Source organism: Panthera onca, chromosome B2 (genome assembly GCF_046562875.1).
Source record: "Panthera onca isolate mPanOnc1 chromosome B2, mPanOnc1 haplotype 2, whole genome shotgun sequence".
Taxonomy (NCBI): Eukaryota; Metazoa; Chordata; class Mammalia; order Carnivora; family Felidae; genus Panthera; species Panthera onca.
The window spans coordinates 53,597,045-53,619,401 of record NC_138343.1 but is presented as its reverse complement, the minus strand read 5'-3'; the positions used below and the strand labels follow the sequence as shown (position 1 = coordinate 53,619,401).

General features: G+C 39.1%; 1 protein-coding gene and 1 long non-coding RNA gene across 12 annotated transcripts in view; one reads left to right on the top strand and one right to left on the bottom strand.

Moving 5' to 3' along the window:
- Nucleotides 1-22,357, top strand: part of DST (dystonin) — a 497,583-nt gene that overhangs the window by 363,680 nt on the left and 111,546 nt on the right. For 7 of the 11 annotated variants that reach the window (XM_078447026.2, XM_078447025.2, XM_078447024.2 and 4 more), the window contains 9 exons: nt 1,782-1,934; nt 3,608-3,841; nt 4,280-4,546; nt 8,044-8,592; nt 9,659-9,835; nt 16,527-16,650; nt 19,723-19,931; nt 20,556-20,873; nt 21,387-21,553. In XM_078447026.2, coding sequence (XP_078303152.2) covers nt 1,782-1,934; nt 3,608-3,841; nt 4,280-4,546; nt 8,044-8,592; nt 9,659-9,835; nt 16,527-16,650; nt 19,723-19,931; nt 20,556-20,873; nt 21,387-21,553 — 2,198 coding nt within the window. Of the gene's footprint in view, nt 1-340; nt 575-1,781; nt 1,935-3,607; nt 3,842-4,279; nt 4,547-8,043; nt 8,593-9,658; nt 9,836-16,526; nt 16,651-19,722; nt 19,932-20,555; nt 20,874-21,386; nt 21,554-22,357 lie in introns of all 11 variants that reach the window. The other 4 variants (XM_078447031.2, XM_078447029.2, XM_078447030.2 and 1 more) reach the window with 1 other exon arrangement.
- Nucleotides 1-22,357, bottom strand: part of LOC132667228 (uncharacterized) — a 35,831-nt gene that overhangs the window by 11,798 nt on the left and 1,676 nt on the right. Inside the window, exon 2 of the long non-coding RNA XR_009605048.3 lies at nt 21,314-21,485. This is a non-coding gene — a long non-coding RNA (uncharacterized LOC132667228). The remainder of the gene's footprint in view (nt 1-21,313; nt 21,486-22,357) is intronic.

Genomic DNA, 22,357 nt, shown 5'->3' with positions numbered 1-22,357 from the left:
ATATTTTAATGTTGATTTCCCCCTTTAACGTGCCATGTATATGTAAGTTAGGTCTTTGTTTTTTGTTGAGTTACATTTTAAATGTAATGTGGCAGGCAAGATTAAAATGTTCTTACAGGTGTTGTCTTTCCATGTAATATTAATTACCATAGTATTGAGATAATTTTATCATTGCTGTCTGTTACTAGGTGATGAATAGATTTTTGACTAAACAAATCATGAAAAATGTCAATAAAACCTTCAGTCCATGATATAAGAAACATATTTTAAAAATATTATTGATGTAAACTTTATATTATGGCTTAGCTCCCTTTTGTACCTTGTACTGTTTTGTTCACAGAATGTGTTAAAAGACCTTGGACCTACCAAAGTGCAGCTGGAGACCACAGCTTTTGATGTACAGTTCTTCATTTCGGAATATGCACAAGACCTGTCTCCCAACCAAAGCAAACAACTGCTGAGGCTGTTAAATACAACTCAGAAGTGTTTTCTTGATGTACAGGAATCAGTAACTACCCAGGTGGAACGTTTAGAGACTCAGTTACAGCTAGAACAAGATCTTGATGATCAGAAGGTTTGCCTTTCTTTGTCGAGTTGGCATTCTTTGTTTTTAGTTCTTCCGTGCGAAACCTGTAATGAGGATACCTAAGGATCATGGTGTAACATGCAAGATTTTCTGGAAAGGCAGTTAATGGAGAGGGTTAATGTAGAGATCCTGGAGTAGACAACAATATTGTTTTCCATAATAATGCTATAGTTAATTTTGATTTTTTGTGACTCCTTGAAACTACTGTTTTCAAGTGGGAGTCTTGATTTTTTTTTTCCGTGTAGTAGGAAATATGGAAGTACTCAGAAATTTCGATAAATTGATGAACATATGGATAAAGAAGGTTACGGTGTCTTCTTCCTTTGGGAGGCAGTGTGGCACAGCAGTGCAAAGTGTGGGCTGTGGAGCCAGACTGCTTAGTGCATCCCAGCTGCACCCAGACGGGTGTGATCTAGGGCAACCCGCTCAACCACCATTTTCTCAGTGATAAACTGGAAATAATCACTGTGCTTACCTGGGTAGGATTGTGAGCATCGATAAAAGAATGAATATAAAATACTTAGTGCTTGCCTGGTATGTGTTAGGCTCCTAGGAAACATGATCAGTGGCTATCAGATGAATAACTAGTGTATGAGTAATAGGAAAGTGAAAAATGCAAGTAAATTCATCTCTTAGTTTAGTGAATTATATTAGAATACTACATCTAATAACAATAATGAGCAAATGGGTGGGAATGGAATTAGGCATAGTGGTTAAGTAAAAATATTGCATGCAAATGCTTTTATTATTTCTTGAAGCGCCTAGGTTTTGTCTCTAGCATGATAACCTATATACACATATTAAGTATGTTCACAGACAAATCACAACTAACTTCTGTTTTGATATCCTTTTGCAGAATTAATTGTGTGTATCGCAGGTTTCAAGAGCTTAAGAAAATGGAATGTTTCTTCCTGTCGGTCAGAGGTTCCATCTCTTATACATATGCATGGCCAGTATTCTGCTGAGCAGTTTCATCCACACATCTCCTCCTTTGTATATGGGACATGCTTTCACTTTCTGTGTCACCTTGCTCAGTTTGTTACCCCACTGCTATCATGTTTACAGCATACTCAGAAAATCTTGCAAGATATGTTCTGATTTTTCTATTAGAACTTGCAAAGTGTGTTCTAATTAGGAGTAATCACAGTAGTTCATGTGCACACATTTAAGATGCTTTGATTTTGCCCCGCTTTAGATCGTGGCAGAGCGTCAGCAGGAGTACAAAGAGAAACTCCAAGGGATATGTGATCTCCTCACCCAAACTGAAAACCGCCTGATCGGTCACCAAGAAGCCTTTGTGATTGGAGATGGAACGGTCGAGTTGAAGGAGTACCAGTCCAAGCAGGAGGTACAATTTGGTTTTGCATCAGCAGGTCTATGTTGCTGTTAAGTTTGATTGCTATTATTACCAAATCGTTTTAGCTTTTCTGAGCCAAAACATACTTAGATGGCTGCAGGCTTGAGCTTTAAACTTTATACTAAGAGTTACATTTCCATTCAAGAAAGCCAGGTAATTTTCTTGACTGGTTTTGGTGAGATACTCAGGGAAGGAGATACAAAAGGAGGTTGCTAATGGAAATACCTTGTGTGAGGAGTTAAAACTTGGATCTATTTAAGCCCAGCTCATTCACTTGCACATCAGGTGAAATAGCCATTTATTTGGGCTCGTTCTCTTTCTTAATGCCTTCTTATTCCTTTTCTCTTTCTCTACAATTTGTTCCTTTTCAGTGAACAAACAGTGATGGCAGGTAAAGATATAATTTATATTGGTATCAGGAGAAAGAACACTCTCATTGTAACTAGTTAGCTCTTGGTTCAAATCCCAGACTCTTCCACACTGTTAGCTTTATAACCAAATCTGTTCGAGCCTCAGTTTCTTCATCGGTCACACTTCATTGATTTTAAGAGTTAAGTAAATACTGTGTGTTAATTAAGTGACTAGCACAGTAAATATCACATAGTATTGGCTTAATAACTAGTATCTCTTTCAGTTCAAATGCTTCTGTTTTTGCAAGTTTTATTTATTTATTTTGAAAGAGAGAGAGAGCATGAGCAGGGGAGGGGCACAGAGAGGGAGAGAGAATCCCAAGCAGGCTCCATTCTGTCAGTGTGGAGCCTGATACAGGGCTTGAACTCCCAACCCATGAGATCGTGATCAAATACTTCTTAGAATAATTTGATGAGGCTGAAATTAAAAATATGAAAAAATACTATGAAAGTTCAAACGGTGTAATATGAAGAACGAAAATGCAAAGTAAAGGAGGAAGAGAAGAATAAAAATTCCATAAAGAAATCTAGACTGAGAGGAGCTGTAACAGCTGGGGCAAAGAAGCAAACATTGCATTTTAGAGAGCTTTGGGGTTTAGAACTTAATGTTAGTTCACTGGGAGAACTACTTTGTTTTTATCCTGAGTAGAGATATATATTAAAATAAATGTAGGGGCGCCTGGGTGGCTCAGTCGTCTGACTCTTGATTTCGGCTCAGGTCATGCTCTCACGGTTCGTGAGTTTGAGCCCCACGTTGGGCTCAGTGCTGACAGTGTGGAGCCTGCTTGGGATTCTCTTTCTGCCTCTCTCTCTGCTCCTCCCTGGCTCAGGCATGCACGTGTGCGGGCACTCCCTCTCTTACTCACTGAAAAATAAATAAACTTAAAAAAAATGTTTAGAAATTGAATAATATTACCATGTATTTAAAAGCTCTTATAAATGTGCTCACATGATGTAAGAATACCTGGTGTGTGCAAATTTGTATAGATTATATTATTAAATTCATTATTTTTAGTGTTTTATAAACCATATCCCTTTGTGAAATATGAAAATCTGACAACTTTCTTTAATGCTGTTTGAGATTTCGAATTATGTTAAATATTGTGATTTAAGTAACCGGTTCAAATCGACTATATTTTGTCAAACTCTGTATGCTAGATTCTCCTTGCTCACACCCTCTTTTGGAATTACAACTCTGGAAGAATTAAATAGGTAATCATTTAATAAGATTTTTTTTTTGTTTTGTGTTATAAGGAATTACAGAAAGATATGCAAGGAAGTGCACAGGCTTTGGCAGAAATAGTGAAAAATACAGAGAACTTCTTGAAAGAGAATGGTGAAAAGCTGTCACAAGAAGATAAGGCTTTGATTGAGCAGAAACTTAATGAAGCCAAGTTAAAGTGTGAACAGCTTAATCTAAAGGCAGAACAGTCAAAAAAGGAGCTGGATAAAGTTGTGACAACAGCAATCAAAGAAGAAACTGAAAAGGTCTTTATTCAAATATATGGTACACTGTTGCTTTGTTGAAAACGATTAGTGTAACAGCCACTTGAATTTTTAAGTGTTCCCAGGCAGCAGTAAGCAATGCTGAGCACCAGAGACTAGAATTCTGGGTTTCCAGTTATGTAATTGACCAAATACTACAGAAGCTTAAAGAATTGGCTTTGTTTAACTTTTAAAAAAAAATTTAAGTGGGTTTCTAAGACTTTCTACTTGGGAAATACAGGAGGACTTATCAATTATAGTTAAAATTTTTAAGGACAGTGGAAACTTCCAAGTAATTGCTGTTGCTCTAAGGTTTAATTTCACTGCATTCAGTTTTCAGTGTGTGTCAGCTTTTAGTATCCCCACTCTAAAGTTAAATGATCTTAAAACTAGTGCCTCAGCCTGCATTCAGAATACCTACTGTGAACTTTCTCTGCCCAGGTTGCAGCTGTGAAGCAGCTGGAAGAGAGCAAAACCAAAATAGAAAACCTTTTAGACTGGCTGTCAAATGTGGACAAAGATTCAGAAAGGGCAGGGATGAGACAGAGACAGGTAATTGAACAGAACGGGACTCATTTTCAAGAAGGTGATGGCAAGTCAGCGATTGGAGAAGAGGATGAATTTAATGGTAACTTGTTGGAAACTGATGTTGATGGACAAGTTGGAACCACTGAGGAGAACCTGAACCAGCAATACCAGAAAGTTAAGGTTGGTTATTTTAAACATAGAGATATTGTCAAATTCTGTTTTTCAGGTCGGTTAAAGAGAGGAGCACCTGAGTTATCTTTCAAAGCCTTAATGACCAGGGCATCTGGGTGGTTCAGTCAGTTAAGGGTCTGACTTTTTTGTTTTGTTTTGTTTTAATGTTTATTTATTTTTGACAGAGACAGAGCATGAGTGGGGGAGGGGCTGAGAGAGAGGGAGACACAGAATCTGAAGCAGGCTCCAGGCTCCCAGCTGTCAGCACAGAGCCCGACGCAGGGCTTGAATCCACGAAGCACGACATCATGACCTGAGCCGAAGTTGGATGCTCAACCCACTGAGCCAAGGCGCCCCAAACGTCCGACTCTTGATTTCAGCTCAGGGCATGACCTCAGTTAGTGAGATCAAGCCCCACATCGGGCTCTGCACTGACAGCGTGGAGCCTGCTTAGGATTCTCTCTCCCTCTCTTTCTGCCCCTCCCACTACCCTGCTCTCATGTTCATTCTCTCTCTCAAAATAAATAAACATTAAAAAAACCTTAATGACCATTAAGAGTAAAGTCCCATTTTCTAGGTTCATCATGTCAAATGTAAGTTACTGTGAAAATTCTAAGTAACTCAAAAACAATGAGAAATCATTAGCTATGGCATTCTTCTAAGTGAAGTGACTTCTAAGGAATTGATAGAAGTAATAATAAGCTGATACTTATACAGCAGTTATGGTGGGCCAAGTACTCTTCTTAGCTCTTTCCATCTCAACACATTTAGTCCACCCAGCTCCCTCTGAGGCTACATCCTACTCGTGATTCACAGGTAGGGAGACTGTAACTTTACAGAAGAAGTCACTTGCCCAAGTTTATATATCTAGTGAGGGCTGGAGTTTGGATTTAAAACTAGGCCATGAGCTCAGTTGCTGTGCTAAGTTCTACTCCATATTTGCAGACCAGCTCGCTGTGCACTCTTGAGCTCTCTCACGTTCTCCCTGAGCCTTGGCTCATCTCTATAGTCAAGGGCATTGCTGAGAAGAGGAATGAAAAGCCTTTTAAAAATTTGTGGTGTGAGTGCAAATTGAAGTGAACAATAATGCTACCACAGAACCAAAGGCAACTTTGGAAAAAGCTTTTTCACAGCGTCACACAATTGATCATTTTATTTCTGCATTTGGGTTTTGTAGTCAGATGACTGAACTTTGAGGCACGTTTGCAGTTTTGTGTGTTTTCCTCCATGTCCTAGTCTTTGTAGTCTTTGGAATAGAATGCTGTCCGGGAGGTTTTTATATTACAGGAAATCTAAGTTAAACCAGAAGAAAAGTGGAAGTATTTATTATATTTATGGTTTCTGGGGGCTCTTACAGAACCTTGCTATAATTATTTCTTTTTTTTTTTTTAACATTTATTTATTTTTGAGACAGAGACAGAGCATGAACGGGGGAGGGTCAGAGAGAGAGGGAGACACAGAATCTGAAACAGGCTCCAGGCTCTGAGCTGTCAGCACAGAGCCTGACGCGGGGCTCGAACTCACAGACCGCAAGATCATGACCTGAGCTGAAGTCGGCCGCTTAACCGACTGAGCCACCCAGGCGCCCCTATAATTATTTCTTAAAATGAAAAACTTAATGAATTCATTTAGGAATGCCTTATGAGTCCATTACATAACAGTCAGGAAAGGTTAGTAACTTGACACAAGGAGTGAAAAATATGGGTGGGTGGATTGAGACATAAAGATGTTTCACTGCATGAGGTTTGCCTTCTGATCTTTTTGCTTCTAAGAATACGGACTCTGAAAGTGCTGTAGGAATTCCTGATGTCCTGGCAGAGTGGAGAGAGAGCCCCAGTGCCTGTTTCTAGCTCTTTCTAGTTGTGCCACATGTCCTCAGCCATGGCATTTCTTCCTTCAACCCGAGTTGCCTCACCTTAAGAGGAAGGGGATGGATCAGAAATTTCTAAGGTGTTCTGTATGTCTAACTTACTATGTTCAGAAGACCCGCTGGAGAATAGTATGTGGTTCCATTTCAAATGCCAAAGACACAGTCTGTGGGAGAAATGTTCTTCAGACACAAATATTTATCTTGTGCCCACAGTGTGGCAGGCGTTGTTACGGATAGAATACAAATAGTTCGCTGCTGACTAGTGGGGGATCAGACTTGAAAGTGAACAGTTGCCCTACAGCGGTGCTTCTTGGTCCTGTCTACTTCACAGCATATAGTTATTCTTAGTTAGCCCTTGTTGCCAACACTGCTCTAGGTGCTTGGGATTCCCCAGTGAGCAAATGAAATTCCCTGTCATGGTGTTTGCATACTAGGAGAGTGAGGATGATAGGTCAGACAACAAATACCTAAATGTTACGCGATATGGGATGTTAGAAAGTGGTGAGGTTTTGCTGAGTTGGGTACAGGTGGGTGAACGTGGGGTTGGGAGCCACTCTTCAGCATTAAATAGGATCATCTGAGTAGGCTGCATGAGAGGATGAGATCTGTGTGAAGACATAGAGAGGACATGTCAGAGGGGAAGGGGGTTGCGAGGCAGATACCTGCGGGAAGAACCATTTGGTGAGAACAGCCAGAGGAAAAGGTCCTAACGTGCCTAACAAGGTGAGGGAAGAGGTAGTATTTGAGAGACTGGCGTGCCTCAAGTAGGGTGGGAGACAGCCAAGCAGTAAAGGAGCTCGGCGTTAATGTTACCAGGCCCTTTGACTCCCTGTAAACCATTATGAGAAATGTGGAAAATGATCCAAAAGGATTCTTCTCCTATTTGCCACATTTATATGGCATATTGCGGGGAATGGAAGAAGCTGCTATGGCTGGAGAGAAAGGGACTCCAGTGTATTTTAACCCCTGGTACGTGCCAGGCTCGTCAGCAGGTATTCTACACGTGTGACCTCATGTACTCCTTTCAGCAAACCCATGACGTGCAGGGGTAATTGTCTCCATTCTCCCCATGCAGGAAGCTGAGGGCCAGAGAAGCAAAGTAGCTCCAGCATTCTCTTTGATCCTATTGGGCTCCTCTGAATGTGTATTGTTCTCGCTTAATTATTGTCATGGGATTTTTATAGCTTTAAAAGGAACAAATTCTCTTTTTCCTATGTATGTGTCTTTTCAGGATCATTTCTTAATTAAAATATTGTATTTATCTGCTCAGTGATTAGCTGAAGACATTAGCAGTCCCTTTAAGGTGATTGTGAGGAAGCAGTGAGTAAATTGAGATCATACTGTAGATGTTTGTTTTAGACGTGGAAGAGAAATTCATAACATTTTTTCCAAACTTCTCAAAAACAGTACTTGTCCTATGTGATCATCTAAGTACTTTGTAGAGAAGATTGGGAAACCTCCTCAGAAGTAAGGTTAGGGTGGTCAGAGCATGCTCTTCTGAAATGCACCAGTACACGGGACACACTGTGCACCTTGACAAGGTTAATGAGAAGCAAGTCTGTCAGTCCTGGGCTCCTGACACCTCAGTGTCACCCCATCACCGCTCTGACCTTACGGCTGATTTGTTTTCACGCAGGCCCAACATGAGAAGATTGTCTCTCAGCACCAAGCAGTCCTCATGGCCACTCAGTCTGCACAAGCCTTGCTTGAGAAACAGGGTCACTATCTCTCTCCTGAGGAAAAAGAGAAACTGCAGAAGAACATGAAAGAACTGAAAACACATTATGAGACCGCACTGGCCGAGTCGGAGAAGAAAATGAAATTAACGCATTCTCTGCAGGAAGAATTAGAAAAGTTCGATGCAGATTATAGCGAGTTTGAACACTGGCTGCAGCAGTCAGAGCAAGAATTGGAAAACCTGGAAGCAGGTGCTGACGACCTCAGTGGTTTAATGACCAAACTGAAACGGCAGAAGAGTTTCTCAGAAGACGTCATTTCTCACAAAGGGGACTTGAGGTACATCACAATTTCTGGAAACAGAGTGTTAGAAGCGGCCAAATCTTGCAGCAGGAGAAGTGGCAGTAGCAAGGCTGACCAGGACAATATCGATACTTCTGCAACCCACAGAGAAGTCCAGAGCAAATTGGATCATGCTACCGATCGCTTCAGGTCTCTCTACTCGAAGGTAATTTCATTTTTAAGGGAAGATCAGACTATGACTAGAGTTTTCACCCTGTCCCTCTTAACTTTTGTTTTGGAATTAGAGGCGAGAAATCTAAGAACTGAAGCAGAGGAAATAAGGTGGTTTCATCCTCGTTCCGTCTTTGTTATGCATGTGCTTTACTTCTGCAAACGTGTTTAAAGGTTAGGAGCCTGAAGTTATACCTAGTTAGTGTTTTGAGATGCATTTTCCAGGCAGCCTGAACTCTAGAATGCCAGCATCCGATTTGACCACCAGGTGGCGTATATGTTTTGGTTCCGAGCCCAAAGCGTGGCTTGCTAATTTGCTTGCTAATTTGCATCCTCTCAGGCCTGGGAGGTGACGTTTCATCTCGGATAATTCCCTTCACATATATGACTCTTGTTTGTTTTGCAGATATCTTTGATCAGTGCACTATTTTAATACTTAATGGCTAACAGACTGTTTCAGCTTCTTCTTGTGGACAAGCAGAAGAGTTCTGTTTAAAAACAAAACAATACGAAGAACATTTCCCTGTTTACAGTATAAGCTGAACACACTGGCCAAGTTGCACAGATGGTTTGAAGAGCATCATTGATTATTGGCCTTTGCTTCATTCTGATCTAGATTATTTGCCCTCCTTGTGCAACATCAGTCTTGTGTAACATATGAGTGATTTATTATAAGCACTTTGAAAACCTTTCCATCAAATACATGGCTGTACACATGGTGGATAAAACTTCTTGGGAATGTGCCCTGGTAGATTAGTCTCCTCTGGTGATTGATTCCTAAATCCTTTGTTCTGGGGTAAGACCCAGATCTTGTAAATATGTTTTTGAATTGGTATAAATCTAGAACTACCTCTTTGTTTTTATTGTTACTCTTTGAAGATGCTTCTGCATGTAAAAGAGAAAATCTTAGTCCTGTAGGTTTCACTAACTTTGGCTGAAGGCTGATGTTTTCCAGGTTGCATTACTCATAGGTCCTAAGGTTTTTAATACATGCAAAGATAGTGGGATTTTAATCCCCCACGCTTTTTTTCTTCTGATTTTTTTTTTTTTTTTTTTTTTAGTGCAATGTCCTCGGGAATAATCTTAAAGACTTGGTGGATAAATATCAACACTATGAAGATGCCTCATGTGGACTTCTTTCTGGGCTCCAGGCCTGTGAGGTCACAGCAAGCAAACACTTATCTGAACCTATTGCTGTGGACCCTAAAAATCTGCAAAGGCAATTAGAAGAGACCAAGGTAAGAGCTAGAGCAAGAAAGAAAGAGAAAAGTGAGAGATCAACCCTTCTGTCGTCTTACTGAAAGCCATCCGTCTCCCCACACTTGTGTGATGGTTTCACGTAGGAAAGGAGAATAAAGTATGGGAAAAGTACTTGTCTTTCTAAAGGGAGGTGCAACTCTAATTCACCATCCAGTTCAGTTCTCTTTCTAATAAGATTGTTTTTTCCACTGTTGTTTAACTGTTGGATGTTGCTGTTATGGCTGACATCCCACTGCTCCCTCCTCCCTAAAGAAAAACCACTATTGCCCTGGCCACTTACTTATCTCTACACTTCTTTATTTTGTTCATTGCAAGTAAGTTCCATGAAGGTAGGTGTGTTTTCCTCCATTTTGCTCACTGCTACCTCCCCAGCACCTAGAAGAGTACATGGCCCAAAGTGGGTACTCAGTAAATACTTGTTCAAGAATGAACAGGTGAAAAGGAAGAATGGATGTCACTGTCCCATCTGGGGTCTGAGGGCCAGGATTGGTGTTCTTATTGAGTATCCCTGTAATTCTTAGAGACATAAACTTCAGTTATTACCTAGCACAGTTCTCAAAAAGTCTACCTGCTCTTCAAAAAATGCAGGCTTGGTGTCAGACTGAATAATTGAAGTCTCGGAAGACCCACAATGGAAGAGTATCTTCAATTTAATGCGTATATTATTTATTTTTCAAAAAAAATTAAGTTTATTTATTTTGAGAAAGAGAAAGAGTGCACAAACAAGGGAGGGAGAGAGAGAGAATCCCAAACAGGCTTCTTGCTGTCAGCACAGAGCCCAAAATGGAACTTGAACTCACGAACTGGGAGATCACGACCTGGGCTGACATCAAGAGCTGGAGGCTCAACCGACTGAGCACTTGTGCAACCTAAAGCCTATTTTAAAATCTTAATGTAGTGAGATAACTTTTGAAGTGTTTTACTCCTGTTCCATGTGACTGATAATTTTGAATTTGAAAGTTTCATTTCATAAATCTGTTCTGTCTTTTCTTTTAGCAGGTGGGTAGCAGTCACTTATTGCTGCTGTAGCTAGAAAGTAAACACAGTATTGCCAGTGAAACAACTACAGTTCAGAGTTTAGTTGCCTCTGTTAGTTACAGAATCAAAAAATCATTATTATTGTGCTATTACAAGGAAAACAGGTACTGTAATGTTAGTTACTGCCTGAGACTGGCAGCTTCTGCCTGGAGGTCATACCAGAGTGAAATGTGGCAGGTTAAGGCCAAGGCAGAGAGATGGGGATGGGAAGCACGGGATGAAAGGAGGGAGGTGAGGTGCCCGGAGGAGAGGAGAGGGGAGGGCGCTGCTTCTGTCTTTACTCAGGGTCACATTAGGCACCCGGGAGAGGTCCAGTTCCAGGTCAGAATCCTGCAGTGGTGCTGCCTCCCAGGGGTTGTTTCCTTCCTCTAGATGTGCATTATCAGTCCTGGACCTCTTTGCTTTTACCCTTTCTTTTTTTCTTTCCCACAAGCACTGGAACAAATCTGCCTTAAGTTTTCAGGTCACACTTGATTACGTGTCAAAGGACAGTATGGCTCAGTGGGTTGAGCATCTGACTTCAACTTACATCATGATCTCACAGTTCATGAGGTCAAGTCCCACATCGGGCTCTGTGCTAATAGCTCAGAGCCTGGAGCCTGCTTCGGATTCTGTGTCTCCCTCTTTCTGCCCCTCCCCTGCTCATGCTCTCTCAAAATGAAATAAAACATTAAAAAAAAGTTAGGTGCTTTTAGTATAGGAAAGTATATAAAATACAACACATTTCAAGTTAGGTCTCTATCAGGAAACTGATTACATACTATATGAAAGTAATTTTTTTATAACTGGAGCAAAAAGAGAAAGAAAAACCCCAAAGAATGCTATGGCTTTTAAGTTAAACAGATACATGGATTAATTCTAAAACAGGAGAACTTACTTGGTATGTGCTGTGGAAGAAGATTCTTTCAGTCACAAGGCAGCCAAAGAAATAGTAAAGAGGAGAGCAATGTCTCAAAGGAGGATAAATTCTAATTAAGCCACAGCATAATTTAAAAAATTAAATGTGCAATTGAAGTTGTTCTTGGCATACGTTCATGTTTTCCTCACAGATGATCTCAGCATGTAGCAAGGATAAATTTTTATGAGGGTTGGGTAGTCTCCATTTCTTTCATTTTTATTAACATGTAAAATTATTTTTCTTTAACAGTAATATAAACACATAAGACTACCACATTTTGTTTTGTCTACATTTGCAATGCTAACATATTCTATTGAGCAGATAATGTGATTTGGGGGTACCCAAGTCGGTTCATGTGAAATAATTCTCCCAATAGCACATTGTCATTATCATTATTATTCAAATGACTGTTAGCTGAGTTGTCTGCACTCTGATACCACTGAGCTATAATGACCTCCTCAGGATCGGCTTCCAGGAAAATCCATGGACCAAACAAAATTTTTGTCCCATCTGAGGCACAGAAAGACAGGATTTGGGGACCAGCTGAGAGGCCTGGGTTTGGGAGCAGGTGTGGAGCTAGGTCATGCTGCCTGGCAGTATCCACCCTGTAGCCTTGCCTTGATCTCAGGGATAGTGTCAAGTCAGGAATCTTCTATGAGTTGGACAAGTGCCCTTTACAGATTTCACGCTTCTCTGGTCCAGGCAAGGGGCCCAAGGTCATAATCTTTCAGTATTTCCGGTCATAGATGCTCTTTCATGTTTTAATGTCATTGAGATCCTTTATAAACTACATATGGTACCCTTTTGACTATTTTAATTTGCAGTTTTATCCTAAAGTAGTATTGTAAACCACTGCTATCACCAAATTATAACCCAATACATGTTGGGAATTAAAAACTGTTGACTCTCTTAAACATAATTATGCAGAGAAAAGACGTGGGATATTTTGAAAAGGAGAGGGGAAGAAAAAGAAATGCTTCTTTTGTAATCCATTTCTAAGTTTTAGGATGTTTAGTAGGGCCATCTTTGGTATTGGATGTTTTTGTAGAACTTTGGCATATATTTTTTTGGTGGACATTTATGTGCTAGGCCCACGGTAAGATTTTGTGAAGACACAGATGTTGAAACCCTGATTCTCCCCTTGGAGAACGCACATTCTAAAAAAATCTGTTTTTGGAGGTATCCATAACCTTATTCCATCTCTTAAATAAGCATGCAATGCAAGTAAGCTGTGTCTTAGATTTCAGTCTGGTTCTAGGTAAAGTTCCTGTCTTGAGGAATTTTTTATACCTTCTATAACTAAACATCTGGAAGAATTTCCTTAGACAGACCCACTCTAACACAGGTTCTTTGGCTTCTTGGGACAACGTTAGGATCTGGTATACAGATCACAAATCACATGTTGGCCACAGCTTAGTGGGCCTTTTGACATATATGTACTGCCCATATGTCATTTAAGTTTTCTTGAATATAAAAATTAGTGGAGGAAATAGTTGTGATTGGCTATAGGCATTTGCTTTAGTCTGAAATGAAGGCTGAAACAGAAGAGGATCTTTCTGGATCTTATACTTGATATTTTTATTTATTTTCATTCATTTACTTATTCTAGAAATGTTATATGCCAGACATTGTGTAGGCAGTGATAAAAGGAAGCTGAATGGAATGAATTCCTAGTTTTCAAGGAAGTTACAGTTTAAAAGAAGAGACAAACCCAGTAATATTCACAGGGCATTTATGGGAGAACCTGCAGGGAGTACTTAGAACTAGGGCTGAAGAGAAAGTTAGGAGGGTTACCAGCTGACTATGAAAGGGTGAATAAGAGGCCAGGCTCAGGATAACAGGGTTGCATGAGAAGGTTAGTATGTAGAGATGTTAAACATTGGGTCCAGCTTGAGCAAAATAGCTGTGTTGTTGGACATTTCTGGAACAGGAGGTGGAAGATATTGAAGATAGAATTAAGGAATAGATTTCATTGGACCTTTTAGAGTATACTCAAGTCTGTCTTTTTTATGAAGGCACTGGGAAACTACTGAAAGATTTTAAAGAGAGGAGTGATCTAGTCAGTATATATTTTAGATAGAACACATTGGGGAGGCTATATCAGGGAAGAGACTGGAGACAGGGAGCACAGTTAGGATGCTTTTTTGAGTTGAGTGAGAGATTATCCTGCAGTGATCCAGAAATACAGAACAGAGGTCTGATTAAAGAAAAAACAGAAACACCGTTAAGCAGGTAAAATTGTCAGGGCCTGGTGGTGGATTTGCATGTGGAAAGGAGGGTTGAGGGAGAGTCTAGGAGGAGCCTCAGAGTTACTACTTGGATCACCTGATGCAACACCAGGAGAAGTGCAGGTGTAGGGGATGAGATGATGAGTTCAGATTTAGTGTTTTGAGTCTGTGGTGACTGTTTACACCCAGATGGAAACGATCAAGAGCCAGTTGGAAACCTGGGCCCACGGCCAGGGATGAGTTCATCTACAGTTGGACATAGGGGAATTTGAATTTGAAATCCGAATGTGAGACTGGAAGAGGACCTTGAGTAGCTTCAGTGAAATGAAAGCCAAGCATGGGGCCCATGTGGACAGTGGCCCATTTGGACACAGCTACGTCAGAGGGGTTAGGAATGCTGGGCCAAACTTCTGGAAGACTTATCTGTGGTTCTTGCCTCTACTTCTCTCTTTGTCCTAGCTGTTGAGCTGCATCTGCTTAGAGAAATGGGGGCTTCTCTTCAGATTCAAGGTTATAGTATCCTTTCTAAAGCAGATGACATTAATAACATTTTCCACTTTCTGTCTTCCTGTAACCTTTGGGGACAGAATTGTTTCAGGCCGATTTCCATCTCCTTGATGATAGGTTTTTTTGTGTTTGTTTTTTTCCCTTCTAATCACTTACGTAGAACTCTCTGTGATTCCTTATGGCCTTCTTCTCCGGTGTTTTCCTGCTTTCTTCTCTAGCAGTCTCACCATGGGTCTTGGCTTCCAGTGCTTTATGTCTAGTTCCAGCCTGTGTTCAGAGTCAACTCCCTTTCCAACTTCACTGTTTTTTTTCTTTTTTTTTTTTTAATTCTTTTTTTAATGTTTATTTATTTTGAGAGAGTGTGCAAGTGGGGAAGGGGCAGAGAGATAGGAAGAATCCCAAGCAGGCTCTGCATCATCAGTGCAGAGCCTGATGGAGGGCTTGATCCCACAAATTGCAAGATCATGACCTGAGAAATCAAGAGTCAGATGATTGACCGACTGAGCCACCCCAACACCCTTGGGTTTTTTTCCTATATGAGGGTCCTAAGAGTACTTTGAAGTCATAAATTCCCAGACTCTCCTTTGCTCCCACTTTCGCTTATGAATTCCATTAATTACCTAGGCTCAAAAACTCTGGATATTTCTCTTGTCTTTTCTCTTGTTCCTGTCCCCTCAAGCAGTGATGTCTGATAGAACATTCTGTGATGGTGGACATATTCTGTAATCTCTCCATTGTGGTAACCACTCCTCACCCTTGGCTACTTAGTGCTTGAAATGTGGCTGGTGCATCTGAGGAATTGAATTTTTAATTTTGTTTGATTTCAATTAATTTTAAATTTAAAAAGCCCCATGTAGTTAGTGGCTATCATATGACACGGCACAGTGTTAGATAACCAGTTATCAAGTGCTGTGGTCCCTCCCCTACTCCCTCACCAATTCTACCTTCCCAGTCCAGAACGGGGCCTCTCAACTGCTTAAGTTGCCCCTAACTGGTGTCTCTCCCTCATTTCTTACCCATTTAGTTTATCCCACACAGTGCTACAAATTTAGCCTTCTCTTAAGACAGCTCTGAGCATGTCAGTCCCTATTCAAAAGCCCTGAATAACTTTCCATTGCTGCAGGGTAAAATGTAAACTCCTTAGCAGACATTTGAAGCCTTCCCGGTCCTGGTACTGTTTATTCACCCATACACATTCTCTAACTGGTTGGGACCCTCCCCTTCTCCTAGGATGTTTCTGTCCCCATCTGTCCCTCTGCAGGGAGCTGTTACCCCTCTCCACTCCTGCATGCCTCAATCTACGTTTTTTTCAGGACTTACCTCAGTCTCACCACCATGGGAGTGGATGTCAGTTCCCTTCCCAGTTATTCCTCTTCTCAGTTTCCAGTAGCACTTAACACTTTCTGACTGTAAGATCCCTGTGGGTGAGCTTTGTGTCTGGTTTGTTGGTTTTTTTTTTTTTTTTTTTTTTTTTTTTTTTTTTTTTTTGGATCTTCACAAACATAGCAAGATATTTTGGATTTGTTAGATGTTAAGTAACTTTTGTTGAATAAACAGATATAAACATGACTTTGTATTGAAATGGAAATCCCTAATTGTTTCCTTACTTGGAGTCAGAGTCCCAAAGGTTTTTTGTCAGGTTGATTTTTGTTGTTGTTTTCTGGTGGTTAGTGAGGGTATCCTCTGAAGTCTCAAAGTGGGGACTCAAGGGGATCTCAGGCTAGAGGTAGAGGGTTGTAAGATCGAGAATCAGGCCAAGTATCATGAACATATGCTCAAGGGTTAATTTCAAGACTGAATTTGTATTATCCTGACTGGTTGATATCTTTGCTAACACCACTTTATAACTGGCCTTACTCTAAGGACTCTGGAGTAAGTTTGTAATGATGAAGAGATTATTCTGTCCAATTTAACTTTATCTTACTGTAAGCAATTTTTTTATACTGGAAATATACCATTTAGTCCTACTGAGTATAACTGAGGCATTCAATCCTCCAGGCTCTGCAAGGGCAGATATCAAATCAGCAGGTGGCTGTAGAGAAACTGAAAAAAACGGCCGAAGTCCTTTTAGATGCCAGAGGATCTTTACTTCCAGCCAAGAATGATATCCAGAAAACACTGGGTGAGTATTGATTTCCTTGTTCACTTTCTCCCGGGTAAATCCTAAATGAAGATATTCTGATATGGAGAACACGTTCACTAGTGTATATTGTGTTGTTTATGGCCTTTCACTGTGAAATGGTGCTTCTCAATCTGGGAAGAGGCATGGCTTTTCTCGGCAGGTATATTGGGAGTGGGGGTTGTATTCTTTGAGAGGAGTATATTTAAAGTTTAGTTTTATTTTTAGAAAATGTAACAAAAACTCTATGTAGTATTCACCACAGGAAGTAGAACTTCAGATTCTTCTGGTTGATGGCATTGGGCAGAGCTAGCCTCTAATCCTGTAGCCAAAAGAGACTCCCTGGAGGGGTCTGTCTTTGTTGAAAGCAGGAGCGTGGCTAAGAGATGTGCTTTAAACCAACATTTCCAGCTCTCCATTTTCTAGAAGCCTTTGAGGGGTCTCACAGGGTTCCAGTTGCCCCAGTTCTTTGGTGATACTAGAAACTTGTATCCAGTTATGTTGGTGCTTTTGTGCCCTCTAAGAGTCCACATTTCTTAAGAAAAGAGGTATTGCATGTTATTCTTCGTATCCACTCATAATGTTTAGTTTATAGTAAATGCACAGTGGGGGTATCGGTAAATGCTTGCTGTCTTACTGTATGTTTTGCTTTGACTTTGCTGCTTTTCATATTATTTAATGTGTGGTTTCAGGTTATTATATATTTCTACATGTGAAATAGAAAACTTAATGTTTTGTAAGATAATTGGACCTGTGTTTTCACATCAAAGAAAGTGTGAATTAAAATCTGAGCAGAAATTTTAGATGAAGAGAAGGACGAAACTTTGCTTTTCTAAAACTGCTCTGTAGAAGGAAAACTTTTTTTTACATTCTTAAAGATGTCTAAACTTCTTTGATCATGCACCTCTATCAAATAATTTTCAGCATACACCCTCATATATGCATGTGTATTTGTAAGTTATGTACACGTTACTGTCTTATCACATTACGTGTATTATAATTATAAATACAAAAACATAACATTTTAAAGTATAAGGTAAAAAATATGAACGGAAGGTCTAACATTTTGTTCCTATATGCCAGTGTACCATTTTGACATCCCACATTTGCAACCAACTGCTTTAAAGACTTGGGCACAGAGATTTGGAGAAGAAAGAAAGACTTTGTTATATGTGTTGCTGTTATTTGCAGAGGCATTTTGACATTTTTCCCACTGTTAATTGTACATAGTCTCATTTTTATTAGCTTAAAACTCCACATATTATACATTATTTTGAGACTTAAAACTTCTATGTGGTATAAGTTTCTAGGAATATGTGAAAATATATTTAAGATAGAGAGGAATTTCTCTAAGATCTGTGTGACCTAAGAAAACTCTATGTGACTCTATGAAAACCAACCACTTAAAAAATTAATATTCTTACAGTAGATTTCATTTTGTCACTTTTTATAAAACAATATTCACTTAGTAAAAGCAAGAATTGACTTCAGTGACAGTACTTGATCACTAAGAAATACGAAAATAGTAACATTCAAGATGTGTTAATTTTATTAAAATAGCTGACTTTGTGTGGGACGTCCCTTAGCAAGGCTAAACAGATTGCCTACGTTACCCTGCTGATGCACAGAATTGCCCATTTGAGAAGCAGTTCACCTGGTAATCAATCACTACCTGCAATTCAGAGTATCTTCTCTTGTGACTTTCAAAGCAGGGCTTGTATTTGAACTTGCTGCTTGTTTTGTCTGCTGATAGAATCTTGGTGCATATTCAGTGCACTCCCCTATGCCCCCCACCCCACTCCGCCTCCACATTCTCAGGGCTTCATTATGTTCTGTGGCAGAAGCATGATTGTCTCTTTAAATTACATTTAACCTCTCAATTTAGTGAAAATTTGTCAAACTGTTTTCTCATTATATATTAAAACAATCAAAGGGAAATATTGCTTATATAGATCATGTTCCATGGACCAAACACAACGTGTAAAATATTTCACTTTTAGAGAGGGGTTTCAGGTCAAAGTTTTCTGCTAACTGCACATACAATGTATCCAACTAAAGCATTCAGAAGTAATTAAAATATGTTTCAAATTATTGTACAGTGAGTGACAAATTGATGATTATTCCAGAGAGAGATTAATACATTTAAAATCATTGTTCTTTGAACTTTTTTTGGTCTGCAGTACAGAATGTAGGATGTTAAAATATAGAACTTTATATTTGAGTGAAAAATTGGCTAGAATGGGCTGCTTTTTTAGCATCTTAATTGAAAAGAAGGTTAATCTCATCTGAGATAGGTCAAGCTGTTAACATTTATTTTTCCCTTTTGTCTGCTATCAAACTTTTCAAATACATTCTATTTATATTTTAGAAGCATAACCTCAACCCTCTTTATTTTAAGTGAATTTTCATTATCTGTTTTCTGATTATATTTATTTTCTCATGTTTGGATCTGTCAATTTCTATGCATTTGAGTACTTTGCTTAGGATGTGAAGGATGACAAAAGCTTAGTTATGTGTGTGTGTGTGTGTGAGAGAGAGAGAGAGAGAGAGAGAGGGAGAGAGACGGAGAATGCATATGTGTACATGGGAGAGATAACTTTTTATATGTGAGGGTTAATTCTTGATAAATCTTTTTATAGCTGTGTATTGTTTCTTGAGAATAGCTGTATCTGACTGTCACCCTTTTCCCCCCATATAGTTACCAAGTATGGCTAATTTGAAATGTCAGGTTGAGAACCAATATGTATTCCAAACATCAGCAGTTTAGACCACTTAACATTCTCTGCAACAATTCAAATATTTATGCATCCAAAAATCTTTTTTCAAATGCAGATGGCATATATTTGAACTATTTTTTAAGAAATAATTCTTTTTTTTATATTCCACTGAGATGCTTTCCTTCTTTTTTTAAGTTTTTAGATGGTGCTCTGATTATGTATTTTGAATTTATCATTTAAACTTTTTCCTTTTTCCAATTTTGGTATGGAAGTTTTGTGACTCACCTTAGTGTATTTTTGAAAAGGAATAGGTCAAAGAGAACTTCATGGTTAACATTTCCTGATCTCTTTGGACTAGATGACATTGTTGGGAGATATGATGATCTGTCCAAGTCTGTTAATGAACGAAATGAAAAACTCCAGATAACCTTGACCCGCTCACTGAGTGTGCAGGATGGCCTGGATGAAATGCTGGACTGGATGGGAAGTGTGGAAAGTTCTCTGAAAGAACAAGGTCAAGTGCCCTTAAACTCTGCTGCTCTTCAGGATGTGATCAGTAAAAACATTGTAAGTGACATTTAAAAAGGAAAAAAAAACACTTTTAGATAAAAAAAAATGTTTAAAAAGTCCCAAGAAGGGGTAGATTTAAGATCAATTTAAGGATATAGAAAAAGGGGTTTCCTGAATATAACTGGACAGTATTGCTTGCACCAAAACACATGTGTCAGAACAGTTTTTCTGTGAAGAAGTATAGAGAGAGAGCTTTGTATACTTTTTCATGAGTGTAATTCATTTCAGAGGGCTTACACATACATGAGCCCTATCGTGTGTATCACAGCTTCAGCCAGCTGCACATGAGGTTAATCAGATCAATCTTGTTGTTGTCTAGCCTTTTAAAAATGAGGACCATGGATAATCCCGGGGCTCCATTAGATCCCAGGGGCTGCTGAGTAGCAGCCGCCTCCTGCCTTGCTCAGGCAACTTGCCAGCTGTTCTCCAGTCTCTCTTGAAGAGATTTGGGATTGTGTTCCTCCAGGGACAGATCAGACTTGTCAATCAGTTTCAACGTTAACTTGCCTCAGTCACAGGTGGTTCAAGCTCATGTTGTTATGAATAGTGATGTTTTTAACACTCTGTGATACTATTTGTAAACATCATTGTGAAACATACGCATTATTTGGTTCATTTCAGATGTTGGAACAGGATATTGCAGGTCGTCAGAGCAGTATAAATGCCATGAATGAAAAAGTGAAGAAATTTATGGAGACCTCAGACCCATCCACTGCATCCTCACTGCAGGCCAAGATGAAAGACTTGTCTGCTCGGTTTTCAGAAGCTAGTCATAAACACAAAGAAAAACTGGCCAAGATGGAGGAGCTCAAAACCAAAGTAGAACTCTTTGAGAACCTCTCAGAAAAGCTCCAAACGTTTTTAGAAACAAAAACTCGGGCTCTTACTGACACAGATGTGCCAGGAAAAGACGTTAGTGAATTGTCTCAATATATGCAGGTGTGTCTTCCTTAATAATCACGAGGTTAATCAAGTATATTAACATTTAAGACCAGCTCATACATGTATTAGCGGAATTATAATTAACGATCATCATTAATGCTGATAGATTAATTGCTGATAGATTGGTAAGGATCTGTGCTTCCCTCCTTTAAAAATCCCAAACCCCATCTTCTCCTTGACATGTTTTGCTCATTGATTAGAAATGAACACCATGTCTCACATACACAGTTTGCACATATTAAAGATCTTAAAAGTACCTTATATGCCAGAACCCACAAAGAGACAGAGTATAAAGAGGACGTTTTTAAATTAAATAAATTTACTATGTTCTCTTTCAAACAGCCTACTTCATGTTTATTTATATTTAGAGTACTGACTACAGGCGGGATCATTCTTCTGTGAAATTCTGAGGAGAGCCATTCTGGCTCCATACATACCTCTTGGTAGATAGAATGCCATCTGAAAATCTAGCAGTATCTTCTATTGTTTAAATATCTAAATCCTTTGTAGGAATCAACTTCTGAATTCTTAGAACATAAGAAAGATCTTGAAGTTTTACACAGTCTTTTGAAGGAGATATCCAGCCATGGCTTGCCAGGTGATAAGGCTCTGGTTTTTGAAAAAACAAATAATTTGTCAAAGAAATTCAAGGAAATGGAGCATACCATCAAACAAAAGTAAGCACCCCTTAAGAAATTGGATTTTAGTCTACTTGACACTTAAAGAATGAATTATTTTTCTTTGCTTATGTCAATACCTGAAATAAAACTTGAGAATAAGCATAGGACTACTTTGTAAGTGCTTTTATATTGATAACATTTTTTTTTTTTTTGCGATTAAAATTAAGTGCATTTTTGTTAAAAGATTTAGGAAGGAAATTTGGTACTTTTTCCTAAAAGTAGAGAGTATTACGAAGAAAAATAGTGGTGGTGGTGTTTTACTGAAAATAATCTAAAGTCACTATAGCCTCTGAAGCTTTTGGCGAATAGCACATTTTATTTGCAAAAGCAGAAATAACCTTGAAAGATAGCTCATGGCTCATTGCTTTTTGGGCTCAATTCAGAAGCTATGCGCAATTTTAAAATAATTCTTGATGGCCTTTTTTAAAACGTAAAATAGTTTACCTTTTAAAGAGTTGTAGAAAGAAATGATTCCGTGAATAAATAAGAAACGAGAAAATGAACCTAAGTTGAGCTAAAAAGCTGTGCTTTTTAGAAAAAAAACTTGTGGCTAGACTTATACATATTTCTGATCTCATGTTAGTTTGGAATATACATTTGGTTTTGCTAAAGAACCCACAAAGATGGAAAACACTTATCTTTTTCCTATACTTAATTTCTTCGGGATCCTCTACCTAAAACTTTTGAGTGCTATTATCTATACTATTTCCAGAGCTACATTTTCCATCTTGTCACATAATATTTAATTCACATTGCACGGAAGTAATATTCTTTTTCCTAGGTCAACTCTAGGTTTTTTCT